The sequence below is a fragment of the Alosa pseudoharengus genome, unplaced genomic scaffold, assembly GCF_046254945.1.
Source record: "Alosa pseudoharengus isolate Yale_2024_CS ecotype anadromous, Long Island Sound unplaced genomic scaffold, YU_APseudo_1.1 YU_APseudo_1.1_scf_17, whole genome shotgun sequence".
NCBI classification, from domain to species: domain Eukaryota; kingdom Metazoa; phylum Chordata; class Actinopteri; order Clupeiformes; family Clupeidae; genus Alosa; species Alosa pseudoharengus.
The window spans coordinates 27,528,332-27,551,215 of NW_027468640.1; the positions used below are offsets into that span (position 1 = coordinate 27,528,332).

General features: G+C 45.9%; 2 protein-coding genes across 4 annotated transcripts in view; one reads left to right on the plus strand and one right to left on the minus strand.

The window, feature by feature from the left end:
- Positions 1 to 4,218: 4,218 nt before the first annotated feature.
- Positions 4,219 to 9,802, minus strand: LOC143127079 (F-box only protein 24-like). Its single transcript, XM_076288383.1, has 10 exons — positions 9,779 to 9,802; positions 9,414 to 9,494; positions 9,117 to 9,312; positions 7,359 to 7,636; positions 6,588 to 6,846; positions 6,206 to 6,364; positions 5,930 to 6,051; positions 5,519 to 5,659; positions 4,970 to 5,146; positions 4,219 to 4,548 (listed from the first exon to the last, which is right to left on the minus strand). Exons 1-10 carry the CDS (start codon positions 9,800 to 9,802, stop codon positions 4,219 to 4,221), a joined length of 1,767 nt encoding a protein of 588 aa, XP_076144498.1.
- A 2,946-nt stretch (positions 9,803 to 12,748) lies between these two features.
- lrch4 (leucine-rich repeats and calponin homology (CH) domain containing 4) overlaps positions 12,749 to 22,884 on the plus strand; it is a 51,411-nt gene continuing 41,275 nt past the window's right edge. For all 3 annotated transcript variants that reach the window (XM_076289183.1, XM_076289181.1, XM_076289182.1), the window contains exon 1: positions 12,749 to 13,129. In XM_076289183.1, coding sequence (XP_076145298.1) covers positions 12,958 to 13,129 — 172 coding nt within the window. In that variant the 5' untranslated portion in view covers positions 12,749 to 12,957. The remainder of the gene's footprint in view (positions 13,130 to 22,884) is intronic.

A 22,884-nucleotide genomic window follows, 5' to 3' on the forward strand; every position in this document is an offset into this window, starting at 1 on the left:
CCAAAAAAAACGCTCATCTTTTAAATCTCATAAAAAGCTGTTAACATGGGGATGATATTTTATGTGGAGACATCTGTTTACACAGTGCTTACTATTACAACTCTGATTTGGCATGGATCTGTGAAACTGGGCCCAATCACCAAACTAGGCCTTTGACTCAGACTTGGATTGTGTGTGTGTGCGTGTGTGTGTGCTTGACTCAGCGCCCCCTACCGGCGGTGTAGGTGAAGGGCAGGTCTGCCAGCTGAGCTGCGTGGCTCATGCAGACGGCCAGCTTGTCGCACCAGTGCTGGTGGCTGGCGTCCTCGGGGCTTCGCGTCCAGTCCGCCTGGGAGCACTGGTCAGAGCAGTAGAGCACCGCTTTGCACTGCGAGCTGTGGACGATTGAGGTTACGGAGAGAAAGAGATAGAGAAAGAGGAAGAGGGTGAGAGAGACAGAGAGAAAGAAAGGAAGAGAGAGAGAGGGAGAGGGAGAGAGAGGGTGGTGTCAAGCAGCAGGGAAAGCAGCAGTAATGACAAGACAGGTAAGAATAAAGATGAATAAAGTGTGATAATAAAGATGTGTATCCATACACACACAGACAGGTAAGAATAAAGATGAATAAAGTGCGATAATAAAGATGTGTATCCATACACACACAGACAGGTAAGAATAAAGGTGAATAAAGTGCGATAATAAAGATGTGTATCCATACACACACAGACAGGTAAGAATAAAGATGAATAAAGTGCGATAATAAAGGTGTGTATCCATACACACACAGACAGGTAAGAATAAAGGTGAATAAAGTGCGATAATAAAGGTGTGTATCCATACACACACAGACAGGTAAGAATAAAGATGAATAAAGTGCGATAATAAAGGTGTGTATCCATACACACACAGACAGGTAAGAATAAAGGTGAATAAAGTGCGATAATAAAGGTGTGTATCCATACACACACAGACAGGTAAGAATAAAGATGAATAAAGTGCGATAATAAAGGTGTGTATCCATACACACACAGACAGGTAAGAATAAAGGTGAATAAAGTGCGATAATAAAGGTGTGTATCCATACACACACAGACAGGTAAGAATAAAGATGAATAAAGTGCGATAATAAAGGTGTGTATCCATACACACACAGACAGGTAAGAATAAAGGTGAATAAAGTGCGATAATAAAGGTGTGTATCCATACACACACAGACAGAACAGGTCAGGTGTGAGAGAAAGAAAGAAGTGAAGCGGAACAGATATGATCACACCCACAAAAGGAAAGAGTGTTTCACAAAGAGAGATATCACAATCAGCAAGGGCCTTCCTCGTAAAAGTATCGCCTCATCTTTTTCGCAGAAACATGGCACCGTTTTTAACAACAAATGCTTTCTGTGGGCTAGGCGGTCAGGGCTTAATGCTGCTATGCAAAAAAAGTGCACTACAAAGTGAAAACAAAACAATCTTTTAACGCCTGACACAGATCCTAATGGAATGTAGGCAGGCTCCCCATGGGCGGCTGAGTTATAGCCACCTGTTACAAAGCACCATGGGTCTGATCTGCACTAATCCTAAGCCTCTTGCAGTCACAGATTCACATATCGGCCTCTGGCACAGCACACTGTGTTAACAGTGGGGAAAAAATATATTGTATCGCTTATGAGCACTATTTTACTGTAAAATGGGAGAATATACTATAAAAGAAAACAATATATACGTATACATTAATTAAAAACATGGATGAGAACTGTTTTCTCATTTGAAATAGTTCATAACAGCTCTTCGGTCCATCCCTCTCTTTCTGACTACTGTTCTATAGTCTGTTCTCTCTCCTCCGCGACCCTCTCCCTCTGTGCCTTACCATGGTTTCAGCTGGCTGGGGAAGGAATGTTTCTTACACACGTGGCAGTAGCGGGCCGAGGGCCAACGCATACTGAACTCCTGCCGCTCGGGCTCCCCGCTCACGGGCTCTAGCGTGGTGGGGCCCCAGTCTCCCAGGGCCTGGGGACACAGCACCACACGCAGGGCGGCGTAGGCCCGCTCACTCCTACTGAGCAGTCTGTGGAGGGAGGCAGAGAGATGTACAGGGACGGAGAAAGAGAGAGAGAGAGAGAGAGAGAGAGAGGGAGAGAGAGAGGAAGAAAAGAGGGGAAAGAGAAAAAGAATGATAGGGAAGAGAGACAGCAAGGAAAGTAAATAAAGTTAATAACTCTATTTGTGTGTGTGTGTGTGTGTGTGTGTGTGTGCGCAAGGGGGTGGTTAGGGAGTGGGGGTGGAGTAATGTAATAACTTTCAGATCTAACCTGTGAAGTTTCCTGTCGTTCACTCTAAGAGTCTGGGGTCGGCGTGGCAATCCGCCACTCATCGGAGCCTCCATGCAGCGGCGGAGCAGTCCCACCATCCTTTGCGTTGTTCCCACAGCTCCTTTGCCGTCACCGCCTGCCGCCTCACCTCCTCCCAGGGATCCCGCCCAGCCACGTGACAGGACATCAAACCCCAGCGGCAGACCAGAGGCGTCGGTCACCATCAAAACACTGTCTCCCTCACAACGCGCTACAGCCAACAGAAAAGGGAAATTAAAAATAAATAAATAAATAAACTAAATATATGAATGGAATAACCAGTACTGCAGATAGAGATTTACCTTATTTGCTTATCAGAGAGTACGCCTACAACTGTTAGAACCTAAAGCCTATTTTTGATATCTAGCCTCCCCAGTAGCCTCCAGAGTAGACCATACTGTTGCTTCACATTTCTGGAAAATGAGCCAGTAAGTCACATGCATGTTTCTAGCTCTAGTGCACTAAAATGCTTAGCTGGGCAATATTCTGTAGCAGAACCTTACAGGCTTACAGGTTCCTATATCACAGTACGATATGGGTACACAAGATAATTAATCATTTCTGATGTTGATGGACTAATGGATCTCAAAATCAAAAATGGTAATGATACTGATAGTGCTTAAATGCATTTCTAAATGTGGCATAAATACATCACTTCCATGATATGCTTCTTTCGTTCCATAAAACTTAAGTGAGCTGAACATCCATGATGTCTATACCCACCCAAGTCGGCAGGGTCTATTTCGGACTGGCTGAGACGGCTGTGAACAGCAGGGGGCGATGCAGTGCAGTCCAACAGGTGCAGGATCCAAAGAGGAGAGGCCTCGTCGATGGGGTAACGAGGAGGACCATATCCCCAAGTGTCACTCAGACATCTCTTCTCGCAGTGCGTCTTGGGGCAGGTCTGGAAGGAGCGATACCACTGCGCCATGGTCTCGGAAAAAGCTATGAGCTGGTCTCGGTAACCAGATACGAGTTCCATCTGCAGGGGGAAATAAGGAGGCATGTTGGAGACAGATTTGAAGATAGAATGTGACCAGGTTGATGAAGTTGACCGGAAAGAACAGGCTATTTTTGTCAAGTTAGCCTAAATATAACACCACGTCTAGCCAAAACACAAAAGGTATCAAATGGTATGTTTCAGTACCTTCTTTCTCTTCCTTTACTTCGGAAATTAGTTTGTCCTGTTTCTCCTAGACCCGAAGATGTGCTGAAAAACAATGCAGGTCAATGTGCTATTTTCGTGTTTTTCGAGTTATTTTATGAAGGTGTACGTATCACACGCGCAACATTCTTTTGTAATTCACTACACGATAGAATGTTTTCATTTAAACGTTCCATTCGTATCCCGCTGCGTGTAGTTCCATATTTTCTTCTAAAGGAATTAGTAGTCCCACTTGATCTATTTTTTGTGTTTAATAGCCTATATAAAGAAATTACTGTAGCCTACTGTGTGTATTCAGTCATTGATATAAACTGGTTTATAACTCGGATTTAATGGGTAACACCTACAGTAACCTCACATCTTCCTTGTTAATAGGAAGGCCTATTAGCCCGGTTTATCCCAGGCTAAAGGCCTATATGAAATGATGAACATTTTCATCAGTAGGCTAAGCAACTCCTATGAAAAGTCCTGAATAAAAGAGACCGGCTACCTAGAAATGTTTTCTTCTTGAGACTGAATGGCTCTTGAGTTGCTAAAACTGACAAAGGCACACGAGAGTGACACACAATCTGCGTAGGCCTCCCCCTTATCTCTGAACATAATACCCCAGACTTCTGGTGGTGTGTGGTGAGACTGAAAGAAGTCCAGCTTCATTTGCAAGAAATACATTTATTTGGTATTAAAATAAACCATTTGGCCTAGAAGAAAGCGGGTGCCCGGTGACAAGTGTGCCTAGAAGTCCATGGAGGTGGAGGAGGACGAAGACGAGTGCTGGATGGTGGTCAGCGCCTGGTCCAGGAAGTCCCTGTGAGTGGAGCTGAGGGTCATGTGGGTCTGGATAGTGTCCCGCAGGAGGTCCAGCTGCTGCTGCATGCTGCCGCAATCCTCCATGAGGCTCAGGTGTGTGCGCAGGCGTTCTCGCTCCTCGCGCACCTCCCTTGCCTCCGCCTCCTTCACCTCGGCCGGCGCGGGCAAGGTGATGGGGGGCTCCTCGGTGTCGTGGGTACAGAGGAGGTACAGGCAGTCCTTGGAGGCGCAGATGGACTTTGTGCTGCGAGGGGCCTGAGGGACAAAAGCAGTGTGTTATTAATCAATTAATTAATCAATTCATTCATTGATCAATTGATGTCTAATCAATGTCGTATTTAGAAGAGGATATTAGTTAACATGATCACCTCCATGTATCTTAATGTATGCCATGATGGGAAATGCTTTTAATAACCTGTTAGCATAGGACCAGTGTCTGGCCTTAGCCTACATTGTGTCATGCAGTCAACTTTGCGGTTTAATTATATTTGATTGATTGATTGCTACAAACAAAACATTAAAGTACACAGTGGTATGTGCATGTCTGCATATTGCGTGTGTGTGTGCAGTTGATGGAGATATGCTGGTACAATGATTTTAAAGGCCTGATCATTTTGGACTAGTATTCAGCCTATGTCATAAAATAACCGGGCAGTCAGTGTCAGGTTTCTCTTACATGCACGCTGAGCTTGACAAAGACAGCACTGCCAACAGGACATCCAGGCAGCCGCCCTCCGGCTCCGCATCCACAGCCGTGAACCTCCCGGGTGCAGGACTCCCCCTGCAGCAGAGCGAGGGAGTGGTTGAGTCCACACCACACATCCACCAGGCCCATGGACACTGGCAGCGCCACCTACAAGCACACACCGGTCATTTAGGGTCAGCAACCAGTCAAAGAAAAGAAATTAAGTGGTTATAGTATATTATAAGTTTATTTATTTGTTTTATTGTTTTTTGTTTGCCTTCATTTCGATAGGACAGTGAAGAGTGACAGGAAGTGAGCGGGAGAGAGAGAGATGGGGTGGGATCGGAAAATGGATTCAAACCTGGGTCTCTGTGGGCACTTAGGCCCATACATGGTATGGGCACTGTAGCTTGTTGCGCCACAGCACCCACTGTGGTTATAGTATTTTAATATTTATTATTATAGTATTTAGTGTGCCTACACCAACACAAATACAAAAAACCCATATTTCTCTGTTGTCACTCTCACACTTACAATGACCTCACTCACCTTAGTAGGCTGTCCGCGGTCAATCTTGTCGCCAGTCCCTAGCTGCCCATAGCGGTTGCAGCCTTGCATGTAGAGACGGCCGCAGTCATCCACCAGGCAGAGATGTGTCTGACTCAGAGAGCACTTGACCACCTTAGGGGCAAGAACAGAGAAATGAGTCATAAGGAGGGAGAGCAGAGAACATTCACAAAAATGACACTGTTTTGACAGTGTTTTTCTTAAACTTGGTGACCTTGACTTCTGGTATTGGTGTTAGTGTTGTTATTGGAATGGCTTGTGGGATGTATATTGATAAATATATACAGTAGAGTGACAGTGGCTAAGAGCATATGAAATAGTGTGTGTTTGTATACAGTACATAGAGTGTGACTCATCTTCCCAAACTCTGTCGGTGATGGCTACCTTATTGGGGATGGAGATCGGCATAGGAACGTGGATGTCATGGGGGTCAAATCCAGCATTGGAGCCAAACAGTTGACGGTGGACACCTGCTGTGTGCACCTCGATGTACGCCGCACCTTCAGCTAAAAAGCAAGCAGTTGAGAGAGCAGAAACAGGAATAAGAGGAAGGTAGAGGATAGTGTTTCATTGCATTCAGATTCATGTCATGTCTGGTCTCTATGTGGTGTAATGTAAGGATTGTGTGTGTGTGTGTGGGGGGGGGGGGCTTGACCATACATGTAAGATACAGAGCGCTGTTGAAGCCAGTGTGCAGCTGCTTGATTGACATGCCGGGCATGGAGCTGCTGATCTTCTTGAGTGACAGCTGCACAGTATAGGAGCGGGGGGTGCTCAGCTGAGATTCGTTCACATACAGTGCGTACACCTTCCCAGTGTCTGACAGAGAGATGAAAAGAATGAACAGTAAGAATACTGTTAAAAAGGTCACTTATTGTCACACAATGAGTCCATTCTAGCATATCACTTTTTCATATGAATGGAAAACCAAATAAAATCGACTAATGTCAAATGAATATCTATTCAAAGGAATATTGCTATTGCTGAATATTGCTGTTCAAATGGATTTTGGTGTTGTAGAATCTCTTGTCTTGCCACAGACCGGTGAGCAGCAGCAGGGTCCGGTTGAACTCCGTCCCGGTGAGGCGGATTCGAGTGAAGATCAGTGAGGCGTGGAAGGTCATGCGGAACACTCGGACGCCGTTGTCCTGCTGGTAGACTTCCACGCAGTCGCACCTCTGCGATGCCAGAGTCGAGGTGGAGGGTCCAGCTGCGTTAGGGGGCGGGATGGCGTCCGAACGGCTCACGAGGACGTAGACAAACATGCGGTGGGAGATGTCACTTCGGGGGTCCACGGCAAACTATTGAGAAGAAAAGAATCAAGTGGTGTCAGAACAGAACCATCTGCCAACCAACCATTTGGTCTCTGTTGTGTTAGTTGACAGGGTTTTTTTTTCTTTTCAGGAAACGCATGTTATAACCAAGTGACGTTTTGACAGCTGGGAAATGGATATAGGATTCATTAGTGGATAATTTCATTATTCAGCCATGAGTGAAATGGTATCACTTCAGACACGCAGTGTCATCAAATACACACAGACTCAAACACACACACACGCACACACACACACACACACACACACACACACACACACACACACACAGACACACAGACACACACACACACACACAGACACACACACACACACAGACACACACACACACACACACACACACACACACACACACACACACACAGACACACACAGACACACACACACACACACACACACACACAGACCCACACAGACACACACACACACACACACAGACACACACACACACACACACACACACACACACTGCCTCTCACATCTTTGGCCTGTTGGCACAGCATAGAGTAGCGTGCGGCGCGTCTCCAGGTCAGCTGGCCGTGCTGCGAGGGAGTGACGGCGTTGCGCAGCAGGAAGAGAGTGCCCTGGTAGTCCCACAGCAGCAGGTGGTCGCGGGTGGGTTGGGTGCGGCGGAAGCCCAGCGCATGGGGAGGCACGACGGCACGGGACACCAGCTGACCTCCGCCTCGACCCCAGTTGAAGTTCCCACGTCCGCTGCCACTGCTGCCCAGACGCTGTATATGCAAGGCCTGGGTGTCTAGAGAGGAAATGTGAGAGGGATCATTGGAGATGGAAATAAAGCAAAAAGGTAATATATATATATATATATATGTATATATAAATATATATACTGCATACACATATATAGCACAGTTCAATAGCTGGTCATTCCAGATTGAGAGTGAAAGCAAACTTTAACAAATATCACATTTCTCAGCAAGGTATGATTATAAAGAGTTCTTGGTGTGGGTTGGTAGTTACAGTTTTTTACAATTGTTTACACACGTTTTCAAAACTCTGTGTCTATTTTTCAAAACTCCACACACAAAACCCACAACTGCTCACACAAAATGCAAAATGCCTCAAATCTCCAGCAAAATGACACACAACATTCAAAATGTCAAAAACACATGTTTAAAGCAAACATTCGCCTCACATTACAAACACTTTTGTCATAATATGACATTTTGGATACATCATATACACACTGTTGCTCAAAACCTAAAGCTCTTCTGTCTTAGGCTTTCTATATGTATTTCCATACAAGAGTGAAAGTTACGGTATCAACATTTTTACTGTGTATTTCAAAGAAGTTGAAATACACAGTAAAAATGCAAGCAATATTGAAACCAAAAATAGTGATTTTTCCCAAATAATTTGCTGAAGAATACAGTCACCACCAGATGTACATAGAGTTTTGAAAACACTGATTTGTTTTTTTCTAAAGACAAGTGTGTGTGTGTGTGTGTGTGTGTGTGGGTGTGGGAGGGGGGGGGGGAGGGGGTGTCGTGTACAGTATGTATTCATAGGCCTATAGACCCTTTCAACTGCAGAAACAAACAATTCTACAGCGTTCCTAAGGCATTTCTGGAGGCACAGAAAAATGTATTGAGCTAATGGTACTGTAACATGGGGACAAAGAAAAATAGAGTAAAAAGACACATTTTACATACAGTAAAGTCAACTTTTTGTAGAACATTACTGTAAGCTAAAGTCCGATTACTGTAATTTTCAAGTATCTGCATTGGTTCTGAATATTTCAACCGGAAATCCTCTAGGAGCAGATTGAAAGGGTCTATACCTATATAGAGAGTATATCTATTCATAGACCTATACTAAGGCAATGATTGGATGGTGTTCAGTAAAGTAAAGAGTGTTTGCACATGTGAAGAGAAAGAGTGAAGCACTGGTGATTTAGTGTGGCATTTTGATGGGTTGTGTTTGAAGAACGAAATCAAGTTACTTCCTGTTAGATTTTTGTGTGTTAGGTAGAAAATTGTGTGTGGTGTTTTGCAAAATGTGTTTTAGTCAATTGAAAACTGAGTCAAACACTGAGAATTAGTGTATGGTTTTGCAGATTTGGTGTCGGGTTATGATGTTTGGAGGACATGTTTAGAAAATTGTGTGACAAGCAAAGATTTAGTGTGTAAGCAGTTGAAAAAAACTGTAACTGTCACTGAAGTCGATGGCTGAGGCATGACAAACATAACCTGAGACTGACACCCTGTCCCTCTTACATTTGAAGACGGCCATCCGCTTCCAGTTGGTGGAAGCTGCATTAGAGATGTTGTCTACAGGAAGTCTTCCTGAGGCCTGGCGCTGGTACAGCTTTTTCCACAGGATTGAGTTCAGGCTCAGCAGGTGGAAAGTGCTGCAGGTGGACCCAAAGGAAATGATGTCACAGGCCGACACCCAGGACAGGATCTCTTCCACCTGAAATGAATAATGGATAATATAAAAACCCATTACAAATGTTAAGGTAACTCTGGTTATATCATTATTTTTATGACTAACATAAAAGATAATAAGCTCACCAGCTCTGGTGGCAGAGACTGGATATTTGTCGACAAACCCTCCTCAGACTGTGCTGGAGAGCTTCTCTTTCTCCTCTTTGACTAAATTTGACAAGAATTTTAAAATATTAAAATAATTTTAAAACAGGTATTTCCAAAATTTATTTTTACCTGAATCCTGTTGCATTTTTCTTAACTTACTGTAGGTGGCGCTTCAGTTCTCGTTTTTATTCTTTTTGGCCTCCCTGCCATGATTGTAACATTAGAAACTATTTTAACTCCTAAAAATATGTTACAGGTTGTAACTGCTGATTATAGTTGTCAAATGACCACTTTTGGTAAACATATTAGAACTCCACTTCAAAATTCCATTCTAAATATCCTACCTTGGCAACCACTACATGTGACATCATTAAACAACTCAGAAAGAATACAGTTTGAATTCTAGAGCCATGATGTAGGTGTTTGTGAGCTAATAGGCATATCTGAAGGTATTTTTTATAGACCTATGTTACCCAATCCAATAACCTATTTTATGATGTTACAGCGTCAAGATTATTTAAATTGACTTTACCAGTGCACCAATCATTTTCCCATTTTTGCTGTTACATGTAATGAAGGCTTAAAACATGCATGATTGGTGACATGCTTGATATGACTGTCTTGAAATGCAGTAAGGGAAGACTTTCTCTGGGCCGTGTCTAGTGTTAATTAATAGCAAAAAAGCTCCAGCCAAGCTGTCTCTCTCTCTTTCTCTCTCTCTCTCTCTCTCTCACCCTTTCCTACCCTTGCAGCTGGCATGGGGATGGGTCACATTCAATCTCATTCCAATCATTCTCATGTACTCTCATTTTTCAAGAGCCACTCATTCATACTCTCTCTCTCACACACACACACACACACACACACACATTCAATTATTTTAAAGGAAAACAAGATCCACAAGATTAACAAGACACACACGTACACTCACAAGCATACACACATAACTTTTCCCCATGCGTCATTGATTCCCCTTTCATCTTTACATCCTACAGCCTATCTCTCTCTGAGGCCTCTGTTGAACCATTTGTGTGATCGCGTCTGTGCTCTGCTCAGGAAAACATACGTGTCCACACTCATGCCTCTGCCTTTGCACGTCTCTGCCTGGTAGGCCCGCAACAATGGCCCTATGGTACATTTGAAGAAAAAAAAGGCACCCACACAAACACAAACACAGAGAACATGGCGAGGGACAGGGACAAATGAACTAGTGAGCTAAATAGGCTGTCTGAAACAAAGGCAGAGTCCCTGGCTTGTTCTGCTGTCCCACTAATGAACATTAATATTCATGGTCCTTAATGACCCAAATGCATGTGAGATGACGTAAGAGTAAAGGACCATTTGAGACGGAATGGGAAGTCTGGGGAAATTAGGCTTATTGATCTGATGGCAGAGATCGTGGCAAAAAGTGTGTAATTGTAATTAATTAGGAAATATCCCACTGAGTCTTTAATGAATGTGCATACAGTTCGATAGTCATTTCATTCTAGAGAGTCGTGAATTAGAGTAATCTATGTCATTGTCCCACTCTGAGTTGATGGCTATTTATAGGATTGGCTTGTCCCCAATTGCCATTTCCTTTGTTTTTTTTATTCTTCACTGCGCAGTAGTTCATGTGTTCTTCCCATTTTCTCTATGCTCCCACTCTCTTTCTTTTCCCCCACTCCCTCTCTCTCTCTTGTTTCACTCATCTTCATTTTCCCACTATCCCTTGTTATTTCCGTCTCTCCTGGTGTCTGAGGGATATTAGTGGTGGAAGTTGCCTATGGCTGAAGAGTTTCTCACGCTCTCCCGCCTCTCTTCCTCTGGGGTGCACCCAGCACCCCACCCCTCTCGTCCTCTTCACTGTCCCAGCAGTCTATTGACTCTGTTGATGATTTACTGACCCACGCTTTTTTTTTTTTTTTGTTCCTTCCTGACACAAACAGTCAATTCAGGAATCAGTAAATAGCACGGGACAGAACCCTTTACCAAACTGAACAACCCCCAGCTATGCCAGTTATTTTTTTTTTTAACAAAACTAGGCTATAACACGAAGCACGAAACACGACATAACACAGACACAAATCTAGTTTAAAAAAAAAAAAGTATCTTTCAGCCACAGTCACAAAGAAATCCCCTTAATTTCACTAAGAGTAGTAGCAGGGGCACGTCTAGATTTCTAGGCTATAAGAGTAGACTTATACTTACATACATACTTACTGATTTTGAGTGAATTTAACATGTTAAATATAGGCTATTCATCTAGCGACACTGAAAAGCCCCATGTTGACAGACAGGGTGAGCACATGGCAGGGGGGCAGAGACAGTAATGCCCTGCTGAAATCTCTCCGACATCCGCAGGGTGTGTGACATGCGTGGTGGTAATGGACTGGGTGTGATTACACTGGACGCTGTAATGCACGTTAATGGACGGCGCTGTGCGCTGGAAATGGAAAGGGCCCAGTGCTCAATAACAGATCTTCCTCTCTCTCATGCTCCGGACCCAGCTGTGTGACCATCATCACATCAGGAGACAGGCAGATGGGGCAGATGGGACACTAGGGGGTCGTGTGTGTATGTGTGTGTGTGTGTGTGTGTGTGTGTGTGTGTGTCCTGCCGTGTTGGGGATGAGTGGGTGTTGATGGATGCTGGGAGAGCGGGTGTGTAGGACCCGTCTGCTGCGCTGGTATAAGACTGAAATGAAAAGTAAAATGAAGAGAAAGAGATTTACTTGGGTGATGACAAAGAATGACTCTCTCTCTCTCTCTCTCTCTCTCTCTCTCTCTCTCTCTCTCTCTCTCTCTCTCTCACTCACACACACACACACACACACACACACACACATTGCCAATTAACTTCCCCTCTTGTGCAATTTATATTCAAGGCCTACAATTATACTCTACTGTTTGGCAGCCTAAATGCAGACTCTAACTCACCATTTAATTCAAAAAACATTTAATTAAGTGAAGTTTTCTTCATCTTGTCAATGGATTCCATAGGCTATTTGGATAGACTATGGCTATTAGGCTATAAAATAACTTCCCGTTTCATGACTGGTTTCGTCGTAGTTAACCTGAATTTCGACACTTTCCTGGAACTCTTTGGAACCACTAACTCATCTTTCCCCTGATTGGTTTGCGTATTCTGTTGGCTCTCTGAAATCATGAAAATAAGCACGCCCCTTTCTTCCAAGCTTATCCTGTGTTTTGTAGTAAAGAATGATTTTAGGGTGTGTCCGACCTGTCGATCAGGACTACTCAACATTTGGCCACGCCCACGGTCGTCTCGCGCAGCCCACTGACAGATTGACAGTTATTGCGATCCGCTCGCGAACCGGAGTGGATGTGTGTGTGTGTCTCGTCTGGAGAGGGAGATTAGTTTTCTTGTTGGATTTAACGTGATGTCTTTTCTGGACTACAAATCTTCAACAAGGGATACCACGCCATTTGCCAGTGCAGAACAACGGAAAAGAAAAGTCTAATTTCAGGTTTTTTAACCTAACTATACGAATAAAGTAATATTAGCGGCGTATTTGTGTTTCATGGCTGCTGGGGATGTTTCCCAGCTGCCGGCGACAATAGCGGCCAGCCGGAGCGTGGAGAAGGCGCTGGAGGAGGCTGCGTCGAGCGGTGCTCTCAACTTGTCTAATCGTAAACTGAAGGAGTTTCCCCCAACCGCTAAGAATTATGACTTGTCGGATATTGTATACGCAGGTAAGAAGCTTACTTCTTACTTTCCTTCTGAACCGTTGTCTTATACATCAGGCGACATGGCTCTCAGTGGCCACTAGTCATTTGGGTCTCTTTTGTCTCACTCTTTTCTCCCCCACCTGCATTCTCTCTAACGTGGTGGTGGTGCATCGTCCAACTGAACCACGCAGCAGCAGGCGTGTTGTGAGAAACAGCAAGCTAGTTCCTTATCTTTTGATTTGACTCCAAATTGTCAGAAACGAACCTTTCAGCCCCGTGTGAAATATGTCTGACTTTAATTATTGTCAGTCTTTGCTTTTGTTTACAGTCCACGTTTTCCTCGCTAGCCTGACAACAAAATATGTCCTTGCTTGTTAGGGATAACTTAGCATCAACGTTAGCTGCAAGTTCAAGACTTTCGCATTCGCTTCCTGTTGCAAAGGAGTTCTTGCTGCATCAGTAGGCATGACTTACTTCTCTTGCACATAATGACAGGCCTGTGTCCTCCTGTGTACTGTTGTTCGTTCAAAGGGGCCACCCCCTTGCAGTTTCCGTTTACTTTTTTGACACAGCGTGATGGAAACATTCATTTTGCGTTAGCGTTAAGCATTTGGCCTACAATTGGATAAGTAATAGAAGTTAGCTGGGTTACATTCTCCCTTGTCTTGTTGAAAGGGGATTAGACCATGCTAGTTGAAATCAAACTCGTTAGCTTGCTTGCTAGCTAAAGATGATGCAGCCAGTCACCCTTGGAACACCCAAACGCCCCCTCTTTCCAAAGAACCTAGTGCTGTGTTCCCGGTAATTATGACCATCTGCTCCCCTGCCATGTGAGGGGAATAGTCCTTAGTTGTATTAACTCACACACACACACACACACACACACACACACACACACACACACACATATATATATACACAGTTGCCACCGAGACAGCTTAACAGCAGTAATTGATATTCCTATGATTAATGTGTCTGAGACTGTAGATAAGGTTATCTTGGTTGGCTCAGTTTTGCATTGTGTTGGAAGCATGGCTTTTCCCAGTCCCTTCCTAATGACTTGGTAGAGGTGCTTATAATTTGTTGTAGGTACTGCAGATTACTTGAACATTTTCATCTCTTCAAATCACTCCGTAACCTCCGTATCCTCCCCTGCTTTTGAGTCTGCATTTACTCCTCACGTTTAGTGTTTTAGATTCCTTTGAGTCACTTGCTCATAGAGCAGCAGAGAAGAGGACTCTTTGTGACATGTCCCAGAAACATTAACCTACATGGGGCGCCAGTTGCCTCCTAAATAATGTAGATTAGGGTGAGACTAAAGAAACACCAGTCAGACTGACACACTCACACATACACTCACTCTCACACACACAACTGTCTGGGTTCAGACACGCAATATTCTTGTAGCATGCTGACGCCAACATGCACTTGTGTGTGTGTGTGGGTGTGTGTGTGTGTGTGTTTGTGTGTGTGTGTGTGCTTTGGCCATAAGGCAAGGCAAGACTTGTCTACTTCACTTACTGCGCACATGATTGTGGCCAATTTGGGATGATCAGAACAAACATTTTGCAATTTTTTTTCTGTTGTTTATCTCTTTGATCTATCTGTTAAGCAACCAACAGCTCAAACATTAGACTGTGCTGGCACATCACCATGGTTATTGTGTCCCTGTGACTTGGCTCAATATCTCATGTCCTGCCTGAGTTTGATCTCTTACCAGCAGTTGCTGCCTGACTCACCTAAGCCTGACTGGTTCCTGACCGGTTCAGTCATAGGACACACACACACACAGACATACACACATCTACCTGCATATACACCCACACTAGTGATTCATTTGTCTTTGTTCTCAAGTCCGTCTTTGCCAGGGCTACATGTAACATCTATCTCAATCTGCTGCGACACACCCTGCTGTTAGCCTACCTGCTACACCCTATCCATGAGGTGGGCAGTACCGGTAATTACAAGGCTTCCCTGAGAACTGTTTTATAATTTTTTTTTTTTAGATCAAACAACCATCTGTGAAGGCTAGGTCGGCATTGTGCGTTTCTTTTTAAACACAGCATTGTGGATCTGAAACTACAAATATTGCCCAGAATAGAGTCGAGAGAAGCGAAGGATCCAGCTGTCTGGTAGCAGGCTGGAGAGAGAGAGAGCTCTGTGAAGTGGGCAGTGTTCAAGCCGAACACCGAAAGCACAAGCAAAACTGCTGCTCGATGCCAGCAAGGCCTGAAGCGGGGCCCTTCTCTCCTCCTTTTATAAAAAACAGCCTTTCGTTCTTTCTTTCTTTCACTCTTTCGGTCTTTCTTTCAGTCTTTTTTTTTTTTCTTCTCTTCTTTCCCCCACCTTCTGCTTTTGCTGCTTCCAGTCTCCTGACGACACTCCAGCACAGACTTCCCCACAGGAAGGTCAGGGGTTCACCTCGCCCTCGGGGAAGAAGAGGAGAGAGACACGGAGAGAGAGAGAGAGGGGGAGAGTGAGAGAGGGGGGAGAAGAAAAAGCAGCTCTGAAAGAAGACCAAAGAATTGACAGAAAGAGAAAGATGGAGAGTTTAGGAAAGAGGGAGAGAGAGAGAGAGAAAGAGAGGAAGAGAGAGAGAGAAAGAGAGGAAGACTGGCTCTGCATCATCCAGGGGAACAAAACTCAACTGTGTGCCTGAGCAAATCCCAGCACAAGACCCCCTCAGTTCCAGAACTCTACTGCTTATAACCAATAACCTTGCTGATATGTGTGTGCACACATGTGTGTGTCCTCGAGTCATGCAGATATTAGTAAGTAAGAGGGTGGGGTAGGTATATATTTGTATTAAGCCTGTGTATGTAGTGTATACACATCTTTGTGTGTGTGTGCGTGTGTGTGTGTGTGTGTGTGTGTGTGTGTGCGCGCCCTTGTTTTGAGGCTGCTGCATGTGCTTTACAGTAATAACTGCAGGGTTCCCCTTCCCTGGGAGCGTGCTGGGGGTTGGGAGGTGCAGCCTCTTCTCTCTGCCTGCCCCAGGACTAGCAGCACTGCAGAGGAACGACAGCAAAGAGAGAGAGAGAAAGGGGAGAGATGAAGACAAAGAGATGTAGCCAGAAGGGAAAATCAGATAGAGCGAGACGAGAGAGTCAGAGAACGGACAAAACAGGCAAAGAGAAAAACAGCACATGGGCCACGGGCAGATGGAAAGGGGGCCTGAGGAAAGAAGAAGGGGGGATAGAGAACCAACGAACGACAGACAGACTGCGAGAGAAAGTTGGTGCAAAGTGAAATAAATATTTGTCGCGGGGCTCCCCAAACTCGTGACCCCTGGGGCGCGTGGAGCACAACAGCTTTTTGTTGAGGGGAGAGAGAGAGACATAGGGAGCAGACACACGCCATACCACAAGTAAGCACCGCAGCAGCTGAGATATAGAACGATGAAGGGACGTGTGTGTGTGTGTGTGTGTGTGTGTGCGCGTGTGTGTGCGCGTGTGTGTGCGTGTGTGTGCGTGTGTGTGTGTGTGTGTGTATGAAGGGGGAAACGGCGGGGGAGGGTCAGGGCTTTTGATGAAACAGTCCTTGGGCTGCTCCTGCTGCTCCCATTGTCGTCACATTCCCGAAAACCGGGGGTCTCTCTCCTCCTGCCTGGAACTCACAATCTTCTAGCCGATACACCCTGCCTTGTCTGAGCCACGCTTTCTCTTTCGCCCCCTCTTTCTCTTTTCTTTTCCTACCTTCAACTGTTTGGAGACCTTGTGCTGTTCTAGGTTATCTTTTCCAGTTTTGTCCTGTTTCATTTCATCGTTCTTTTCAATCTCTCTCTCCCCCCACCCCTCTCTATCTCCCCCCTTCTCTCTCTTGTTTTTCTTGACTCTCTTTCCCTCATGTTTTAGTGGTTCCACTGGCTGTTTTCGGTTAGGTTACACACGTAACATTGGAACAGGCACATTAAAAACACTTGTAATGAATGTGTGTGTTATTGTTGTATTTGTTGGTGAATGTTTCCATAAGACTGTGTGCCCCAAGTGTGTGTTTATTTTCACAAAGAGAGTGTGTCCTATCAGCAGGGGACAGAGAGACAAGAGGGACACAGAGCAAGCCCTTAGGTGCACAGGGGAACATTCCAGATTCTTTCGACATCTCGTTACATGTTTGAAGTGTGTTTTTTCCCCCCATACATTCCTCTGTCACTAAAGTAAGACCTCTTAGTCCTTCTGGGTTAAAGAGTGTGAAGTTTGGCACTGGAGTTGCCTTTGCTAGCACAGTGTCAGGTTGCAAACAAAGTAGTCAAATATTTGATTTCTCCTACTAACAGCTCCCAGCTCTAAGCTTATTTGAAAGTATTTCCGTGCGTGCGTGCGTACACATGAGAACACCTTATCCCAGTGCAACTGTGTTCTCAAATCTGGATCTTTGTTGGGCCTCCCAGCTTATCAACTCCACTTCCTTGTAGTTTTTTTTTTTTCTAGTCTCCGTGGCGACATGTGACCTGGCAACAACCTACCAGATCAGAGCTCCCCGGCTGCCTGTCGCCACGGCGATGTTAAGTAGGAAATAAAACTGTCAGTTTCAATAGGGTGCTATTAGTTTTGTAGTCTTCTGTTTTGTGTTACAACCTTACAACAGGCAATCCCTTATTTACACACACACACACACACACACACACAGACACACACACACACACACACACACACACACACACACACGTACATACTCCTCCTCCGACCCCACCCCAACAATGCTTCTCTCTATCTCATTCGGCTGTATCATTTTTTTCTCTCAAGCAAACCGGCTGTGAATAAACTGTTTTTGTTTTCCTCAAACAAATCATCTGTATCTTTCCCATGGCACTGCTGTTTCTGTTTTACAAGCTTGTGGCTGTGGACCTGAGGAAACTGCCCTAGATCTCTCAACCAACCATTTTTTTCCCCCTGGTGTGGTTGTACACGGTTCAAGTCCGTGTTGACAATCTTCTAGACTTCTTCTCGTTGACATTAGAACCCGTTTACTTCTATGAACAACCATATCTTTTTCCTTGCGTGGTTCAACTCTGAGCCCTCGAGCCTTTCATTTCTATGAAATCTCCTGGCAGTCTGGGCTCTCTGTGATTATGTAGACTGCAGGCCTAAGTTCTCTCAGCTCTATGAAATCTCCTGGCAGTCTGGGCTCTCTGTGATTATGTAGACTGCAGGCCTAAGTTCTCTCAGCTCTATGAAATCTCCTGGCAGTCTGGGCTCTCTGTGATCATGCAGACTGCAGGCCTAAGTTCTCTCAGCTCTATGAAATCTCCTGGCAGTCTGGGCTCTCTGTGATCATGTAGACTGCAGGCCTAAGTTCTCTCAGCTCTATGAAATCTCCTGGCAGTCTGGGCTCTCTGTGATCATGTAGACTGCAGGCCTAAGTTCTCTCAGCTCGTGTGGCTCTACGGAGCCTCCAGTGGTTAAGCCGGCGAGAGAGGGGAGTGTGTGATTTCACCGTGTGTGTGAATTTGTGAAAGCACGGTGAGAAGGTAGAGATTAACCAGCCTGCCAAGCGTGCTGTCTAAATTGTTATGATCTAAAGGCGCCTCCAGTGTTGTGCGTCTGTATGTGTGTGTGTGTGTTTGTGTACGTGTGGGGTGTGTTATTGAGTAAGCCTTCAGCTAGCACTTGTTTTGAGGCGGCTGTATGTGCTGTACTGTCATACGGCGCCTGTTCTATGTCAGCTTGTGTGTGTGCGTGTGTGTGTTTGTGTGTGTCAGAGAGAACCAGCTGTTGCGCAGTGTTCCTTGTGCTTCCCCTTGCTTGTTGCATTTCCGGCCCCTGCTGCGGATGTGGCTTTGTCGTGCTGCAATGTCTGCTTCCCTCATCCTCCCACAGTTAAGTTATACTCTCTCTCTCTCTATCTATCTATCTATCTATCTATCTATCTATCTATCTCTCGCTCTCTCTCTCTCTCTGTCCCTCAGTCCCTCACATTCTCTCTCTCTCTCTCTCTCTCTCTCTCTCTCTCTCTCTTTCTCTCACATTCTCTCTCTGTCCCTCACTCACATTCTCTCTTTCTATCTGTATGCCTGTTGCACTTTCTCCCTTATCTCTGGCCATGCCATCTCTTTTGCCTCACAGAGAATCTCTGTGTTCCTCGAACTTTTTACCCTCCAACTCTCCATGTAGTGACCTTCTCTCTCTCTCGCTTGCTCGCTCTCTCTCTCTCCCTCTCTCTGTCACTCTGTCTTGCCTTGTTTGGCTTGTGCTCCCTGAAATGCAGAGTTTTCTTTATCATGTCATGACATTAGTGAAGCCTTATAATAGAACACCAGTAATGTAATGTAACAGTAAAGAAGGGAATGAGAACATCAATTGCACTCTCTCTGTCTCTCTCTCTCTCTCTCTCTCTCTCTCTCTCTCTTTCCTCTGTCCATTCTCTCGGTCTCTGAGAGTGCTGCCTGTTGGTCTTCCTGGTCTCACTGCACAGCAGATGGTGAAGAGAATCCTTTATACTCCCTTGGGACTGGAGCGAGTGAGACAGAGAGCAAGAGAAAATAGTGAAGAAACAGAGAGAGAGCAGGAGAGAGAGAGAGAGAGAGAGAGAGAGGGAGGGAGAGAGAGAAAGCGAAAGACAGATGGACGGATGGAGAGGGGGAGGAGAGAGTCCCAAGTCGCATAGACAGGTTCATTGTCACCCCATTGGCCTCCAGCACCAGCTCCTCTCAGTGCAGCTATAACTCTGCTATGATGTAGCAACGTTCCAGCCTCCTTTCAGTGTGACTAAGAGACTGGCCCCGAGTTCAGCCACAGCAACACACACACACACACTGCGACTGAACCCAACGCACGGTTCATCCAGACCAAGAGGCCCATCCAGACACTATGGGATGAGTGCACTACGGAGAGGAGGAGGAGGAGGTGGGAGGAGAAGAGAGAGAGAGAGAGACGGAGAGAGACAGAGAGAGACAGAGAGAGACTCTACTTGCCGGTCACATGTTGAGGAAGTGGGGGACGCTAGGCTATGATAGGCTGTTAGGTCAATGACTAGGAAGTGCATGCTTATGTAATGTAGCCTAATATCTCATTTAGTTACATTCTCAATAACAAACTAAACGCTAAACGTAAACAATGTCAGCCTTAGCATATGGTCATACGGTGAAGTTGTTGGCTATCCTATACGCATAGCTGGGTAGCATATTATGTTTTGTAAACGTGCTGTGTAGTCTGCGGTGTTGCCCTGCTGGTTTCTCCCCCCTCCGTCTGCGTGCTGATCTGAGATCAGTGGCGTGCTGCGCGGGGTAATGAGCGCAGGACTCTGTGCAGGCAGTAGCAGCTGTTTGACTGGGAGAGCGACAGGGCCAAGCCCCGATCCCTACAACTCCACACCGACCAGGAGACAGCGTTGTGTTTCAACGTGCACAGAGTGTCTTGGCAACCGTAGCCACTCCTGGTGCGAAGTGTGTGTGTGTGTGTGTGTGTGCGTGTTTGTGTCTTTGTGTATTTGTGCGAGTCTCTCTCTCTCTCTCACTCTCTGTGTGTGTGTACGTGTATGAATCATGAACCGTGGGGGCTGTTATGTAACTGATAGCCGTTCTCCTTAGCAGCAGTAGTGTTGACTCTGGTGTGGCCAGATGGTTTTATTCAAGGCCTCTCCACATTAGAGACGCCATGGGGGAGTGGTGTGTGTGTGTGTGTGTGTGTGTGTGTGTGTGTGTGGTGCTCTTTAGAAGGTGGGAGTGTGTGTGTCTCTAAAATCATCAGGATAGTTGGGAGGCGTGTGGTAGCTGGAGGAAAGGGTGGAGTGTGTGTGTGCATATGTGTGTGCACGCGGGTGTGTGTGTGTTATGGGTTGGGGTTGTGTGCGTGGATGCTCGCATGTTTGCGTGTGAATGTTTTATATAGGGAAAGGGCATTGTATAGTGTTGCATTTAGGGCCAAGCCTAAGCAGTGAAGTCACCCCAGACCTTTTGCAAAGATCACTTTCCCCACCAAGTGCTCCAGAGGCTTAGTTCCACTGACAGACACAATATGGGCCTGCTCCCCACTAACAGCCCTCAAAAACATTTAGGGACTGATGGGACTTTAACCCCATGAAGATCGGTGGTAGATAGTCAGCATGCTCACACTGAAGACATGCAGACTATAGGCTGCAGGTTTACTGTATTTAGAGCCATTAGGCTATTTGTTGTTGTAAGTCTCTTAAAAAGTGTTGTCCACCCAGTGCATACAGTGGGTTACAAAAAGTAAACAAAATGAGAAGACACTCCGTGATGACTTTATGGTCCACAGCTACGGTCGCCACATGAGGAGCCGTGAGCTTTTCCTCGTCCCGTTTTAGTTTCTGCTTTCTCACAAACCTTAGTGAGGATCTGAGGCCTTCCTGTCTTAACCTATTATTGTGTTTGTACAGTTTTATCCGATAAAGGGCCCAGTAATGGGCTGAGTGGGCACGGAGTGCGCTTGGTGTTTTAGTCCACATCTGGTTTGCATTGGACACACAGGCCAGCAGCAGTGACAGCACACTCCCCCTAGGAGAGGAGGGAAGGGAGAGAGAGAGAGAAGGAGAGAGAGGAGGGAAGGAGAGAGGGGGGGAGAAGGAGAGAGATGGGGAAGGAGAAAGAGGGGGAGAAGGAGAGAGATGGGGAAGGAGAGAGAGGGGGAGAAGGAGAGAGATGGGGAATGAGAGAGAGGGGGAGAAGGAGAGAGATGGGGAAGGAGAGATGGGGAAGGAGAGAGAGAGAGAGAAGGAGAGAGAGGAGGGAAGGAGAGAGAGGGGGAGAAGGAGAGAGAGGAGGGAAGGGAGAGAGAGGAGGGAAGGAGAGAGAGGGGGAGAAGGAGAGAGATGGGGAAGGAGAGAGAGGGGGAGAAGGAGAGAGATGGGGAAGGAGAAAGAGGGGGAGAAGGAGAGAGATGGGGAAGGAGAGAGAGGGGGAGAAGGAGAGAGATGGGGAAGGAGAGATAGGGGGAGAAGGAGAGAGATGGGGAAGGAGAGATGGGGAAGGAGAGAGAGAGAGAAGGAGAGAGAGGAGGGAAGGAGAGAGAGGGGGAGAAGGAGAGAGAGGAGGGAAGGGAGAGAGAGGGAGAAGGAGAGAGATGGGGAAGGAGAGAGGGGGAGAAGGAGAGAGGGGGACAAGGAGAGAGATGGGGAAGGAGAGAGAGGGGGAGAAGGAGAGAGAGGGGGAGAAGGAGAGAGAGGAGGGAAGGGAGAGAGAGGGAGAAGGAGAGAGATGGGGAAGGAGAGAGGGGGAGAAGGAGAGAGGGATAAATGGAGAGATGGAGAGAGGGAGAGAAATAGAGAGAGAGGGAGAAAGGGAAAGAGAGAGACTCATGGAAGGACTGAAAGCGGGTTGGGGGGTAGAGAGAGAGAGATATGCAACAGTTGCTGTTGTTGACAGTGACGTCACCCTATATTCCGTGGAGGCTTTTGGAACATTAGGCAATGTTCCAAAACTGTTTTTCACACCACTACAGATTGCCCCCGCCCCCCCCCCCCCCTTTCTCACTCGCTACCTCTCTCCCTCTCTCTCTATCTCTCTCTCTCTTTCTCTCTCTCTCTATCTCTCGCTCTCTCTGGTTTGCTCTCCCTTCGGCTGTTAGATCTGCATACTTTGGTTGTCATGGAGATTTGACGCACCCCCACAGGCCACAGGGGCTGATCGTCTCGTTTGCATGAGAGGCGAGACACACAAAACCAGAAATGTGAACACCAGAGTATAATAAAAGGTGAACAAATAACTAAATGCACATAACATATATTCTGTGATTCTTAGGCAAATCAAAATATCCATGTGTAGTATGCATGCAGGGTGTCACTGTTGACACTCTAGTGTATAGGCCTAGTTATCTATCAGG